A 4,823-nucleotide genomic window follows, 5' to 3' on the forward strand; every position below is an offset into this window, starting at 1 on the left:
AAACTTCAGTAATCTCACTAAAGATCAGAGAGAAGTGTGGATTCAGAGCAACAGAAAATGCTGGAAATGTGGAAGGAATCATCAAGCTGCTCAGTGTAAGCTGAAAGCCAGATGTAGTACATGCAATGGCAGACACTTGGAAGCCCTTCATGATGTAAATGCAAGACCAGTAAAAGAGGAGACTCCTCCACACTCATCTAGTGAGGTTTTGTATGTGGACCGACCAACAGCTTTCAGCCATGTACTACACAAGATGAGTAAGGTCATCTTGCGGAATGGCAACCATAATGTGGAGACATTTGCCATTTTGGACGACGGTTCTGAAAGAACCATTCTTCTYTCTGCTGCAGCACAGCAACTTAAACTCCATGGTAATCATGAGGATTTAGCCTTGAAGACAGTCAGACAAGACATTCGAGTTGTCCAAGGCGAGTCAGTTTCCTTTACAGTCTCACCAGCTTCAAATCCCAAGAAAAGGTATGAAATAACAGGAGCCTTTACAGCAGAGCATTTAGGCTTAGCAGAACATTCACACCCAGTTGCCACRTTACAAAGTAAATATGCTCACCTGAAGAACCTCCCCCTCACTTCATTCCATCAAGTGAAGCCACTCCTCTTGATAGGTTCAGACTATCCACATTTAATCACACCAATCGAYCCTGTAAGACTTGGACCCCCTGGTGGTCCTGCGGCTATTAAAACCAGACTGGGATGGACTCTACAGGGTCCTACAAGCTTGTTAAAAGAGCAGCTTCCCACACAGGTTCAGTGCCTTTTCACATCCACACGCTCTACAGACTCTGACTTGATGAAGAATGTGCAACAACTCTGGCAATTGGATGTGCTGCCCTTCAGAAATGAAAAGGTGATTATGCGATCACAACAAGATCATCAGGCAGTTATGCTTCTAGATGAGAAAACTGCAAAGGTGACTGTCAACAGTGTTAACAGGTATGCAACCCCGCTTCTTCGCAACATAAATATGCCCACATTGCATGCTGCTAAAGAAACTGTTTTGCCACTGTTAAGACACACAAAGGAAAATACAACACCTTACGAAGAAGTAAGGAGGGTTGTGGAGAACAACTTCTACATTGACAACTGCTTGTATAGTCTGAGTTCTAAGGAAAAGGCAAAGGAGTTAGTTGACAGGCTTCAGTCACTACTTCTCTCTGGAGGGTTTGAACTCAGACAATGGGCAAGTAGTGTCCCTGAAGTTATAGCTCATCTTCCAGAMGAAGCCAGAAGTGGCAGCAACGAGCAATGGTTGGCCCAGAACAATCTAGATCAGCAAGAAATGGCACTCGGTCTGCGCTGGGATTGTGAGAAAGATGAGCTGGGTTACAGATATCGTTCAGTGCCAGAGAAAAGACCAACAATGCGCTACATTTACAAAGTTCTGGCAAAACAGTACGATCCACTTGGTTTCATTACACCCTTTACCACAAGAGCAAAGATTATTGTTCGACACTTATGGGATAAGCGTAGAGAGTGGGATGACCCTCATTTGCCTGAAGARCTCCTTAAGGCATGGTACAAATGGGAAGGAGAGCTGGAACACCTCCCCCGAATAACCATCCCACGGTGCTACAGTAGCCCTGAAACAGATATYCAGGACTGCAACAAGACTCTCCACATATTCTGCGATGCATCTGAACAAGCTTACGGCTCCGTCGCATACCTTCGCACAGAGAAAGCAGACCGAAATGTGGAAACAGCTTTTGTGATGGCAAGATCCAGAGTGGCCCCCAAGCGGCAGCAGAYCATTCCAAGACTGGAACTCTGCGCTGCTCTGACTGGTGCACAATTGGCAAAAATGCTAATCACTGAATTGACCATACCAGTACAAGAAGTTGTACTCTGGTGTGATTCCACAACTGTGCTAAAATGAATCCAGTCAGACTCGTGCAGATTTAAAGTTTTTGTCGGAACCAGAGTGGCTGAGATCCAAGAACTCACCAGTTCTATGATCTGGCGATATGTAGACTCGCTTAATAACTCGGCTGATGACATCACTCGGGGAAAATCTCTGGAGTCCCTTATCAACTCGAACAGGTGGAGTRAGGGCCCAGCTTTTCTCTTGCTTTCACCAGACCACTGGCCTAGTCCTCCTGAATTGAGGGATGTGGATGAGGGTGAACTGAAGACCGCAGCCTTCTGTGGAGCCACAATGCAGATTGCAAATTCCATATCTGATGCAGATAAAGTATGTTCCTTTCAAGAACTCATCAAACGCACAGTGCTATCTGCTAACGGGGCGGCTCCTTTCCAACATCACCCCTCAGTGGACGACTACAAGGATGCAGAGTTGACGATTTTACAGCAGACTCAAATGGACTGTTTTCCAGATGATTATCAGCTGCTGCGAGCAGGAAAAACTGTGCCACCCTCAAGCAGACTTGRTAAACTGGCTCCAGAGTATGACACAGAGATTAAACTAATCAGAGTTGGTGGACGTCTGCGACATAGTGAATACCTGGACACAGAAGAAAAGCATCCCATTTTGTTAGATGGCAACCATCCTGTCACTAAACTTATCATTAAACAGTTTGATGATAAGCTCCATCACCCAGGGCAGGAAAGAGTGTTTTCTGAACTACGWAGACACTACTGGGTCATCAAAGGAAGGGAAGCAGTCAAACGAATTCAACGAGAATGTCCACTCTGTCAAAGGTGGCGTGCAACACCAGTGCTCCCTCAGATGGCTGATCTCCCAGCAGCAAGGTTGCGCCTGTTAAAACCACCCTTTTACTCATGTGGAGTTGATTGCTTCGGACCATTCCTTGTGAAGARTGGCAGGAGAAACGAAAAGAGATGGGGTATTCTTTTTAAGTGTCTCACAGCACGAGCAGTTCACATTGACATCCTCACAAACATGACCTCTGATTCATTCTTYATGGCTCTCAGGCGTTTTGTATCAAGGCGAGGAAAACCATCGGAATTGCTCTCTGATTGTGGGACAAACTTCAAAGGAGGTGAGCGAGAGCTACATAAAGCCTTTCAGGAGATGTGTCCTACAATTCAAGACCACCTCTCCAAACAACAGATAATGTTCAGCTTCAACCCACCTGGTGCGCCTCATTTTGGGGGAGTTTGGGAGCGTGAAGTACYATCAATCAAGTCAGCGCTAAGAGTATCCCTTGCAGCTCAGACTGTCACTGAAGAAGTTTTCAGAACTGTGCTCATTGAGGTCGAGGGGGTACTAKACTCCAAGCCACTGGGCTATGTTTCGTCAGATATCGCAGACTTGGATCCRGTAACTCCAAATTACCTACTGATGGGACGACGAGATGCTTCATTACCACAGGTAATCTATCCTGAATCAGATCTGTTAACCAGGAAACACTGGAAGCGCAGTCAGATGATTGCAGAACAGTTTTGGCATCATTTTATAAGAAGTTACTTACCCACCTTACAGTCACGTCAGAAATGGTCAACTAAYACAGAAAACCTTCAACTTGGAACAGTGGTAATGATACTTGACAAACAACTACCCAGAGCATTATGGCCTGTTGGAAAGGTTGTAAAACTTCTACCAGGACAAGATGGAACTGTTCGAACAGCCGAAGTACAAATTAAAGACAAGACTTACATCAGACCAGTGGCACGACTTGTGCGTCTTCCAGCCATTCCAGAGACTGACGATAAGAATGAGAAGTCATAACTTGGATTTCTCCATTTTCTGTTATTCAAATTTGTAAGACAAATTTGGGGGCGGCTGTTGAAAATAGACTATTGTAACGATGTGTATATCACTTTAAGAGCTCAGRAAGCTGTCTGAGTAATGTCTGCTGTGATTGGCTCATTGGAATTTCAGGCTACCAATAGCTGTTACTGCTGTTGGAGCACATGTTCAGTGTTGGATAATTAGAAGTTCACTAGTAATCGACAGAGATCATTAAAGCTGTTTGTTTTAAGATTGTTCAAGAGCCTGGGAGCGTGTCAATGKATAAAAGTAAGTTCCATTAGTATCTAGGTAGGATTTGGGTATGTGTGTAACTTAAGTATATATACGTTTGGCAATTTAAAGAGTTAATATTATGACAATGTGTTTGTGAATCATTTGTAGTCTCTTGTTGCTATCTGCTGGACAAATTGGGAATAACTATTTGGTGTGAGTAAATAGCTTTCATTTTATTTGTTTTCTGTATTTCTTGTAGACCACTCTCAGCTCTATTAAAGAAAGTTTGGACCTGCAATCTCTCCTCTCGTCCTTTACCGGATGCTTGTGGTGGCTGTACCTTAAGAACTAACACTTTCATAAAGGGAGCACAACAAACATGAAATCCGAGGCAGTGATTGGTCCATGTTGGGGTTTTTTCTAACTACGTCATCCAGGATCATCTTTGCGGCACAGCCAGGTGTCGCAAATCAGCTCTAAGACTGACACTTAAGAATTACTCCTACACTTCGCTTAAAGTAAGACTGAGAGGCTTGATAACTGACTTATTCTCAGCTTTTTTTACACTTAAGTCCATTCTTAGCAGCATTCTTGAGTAGTCTGACCCAGTTCTTTTCAGTATACTGAAGCAGATGTTTTTCAAAGTGACTGTTTACACATTTCATCTGACTTTTATATCAGTGAAGTGGGGGTGAGCGGATCGATAAAATAATAAAGACACTATGAAGATTCTCTCATCATTTTAAAAACAAAAATAGAGCAGTGATCACTAAATAGGAGTAAGAAAGAGTGACTCCAAATGGGTATGATTTTTATTTGTTTTAATTCTTTCATTCTTGGTCTTGCATAAATATTATATAATATTAAACATATAAAACCCCAGGGAAAATGAAGAAGGACGACACAGTGGTACAGTGGTTTG

The 4,823-nt window shown here is 43.4% G+C and overlaps 1 protein-coding gene across 2 annotated transcripts in view; it reads left to right on the forward strand.

Moving 5' to 3' along the window:
• Window positions 1-4,199, forward strand: part of LOC106524054 (uncharacterized) — a 5,453-nt gene extending 1,254 nt beyond the window's left edge. The window contains exon 2 of one of the 2 annotated variants that reach the window (XM_014017693.1): window positions 4-4,199. In XM_014017693.1, coding sequence (XP_013873147.1) covers window positions 4-1,891 — 1,888 coding nt within the window. In that variant the 3' untranslated portion in view covers window positions 1,892-4,199. The other variant, XM_014017694.1, reaches the window with a different exon arrangement.
• The last annotated feature ends 624 nt before the right edge of the window (window positions 4,200-4,823 follow it).

Source organism: Austrofundulus limnaeus, unplaced genomic scaffold (assembly GCF_001266775.1).
Source record: "Austrofundulus limnaeus strain Quisiro unplaced genomic scaffold, Austrofundulus_limnaeus-1.0 Scaffold174, whole genome shotgun sequence".
NCBI lineage: Eukaryota > Metazoa > Chordata > Actinopteri > Cyprinodontiformes > Rivulidae > Austrofundulus > Austrofundulus limnaeus.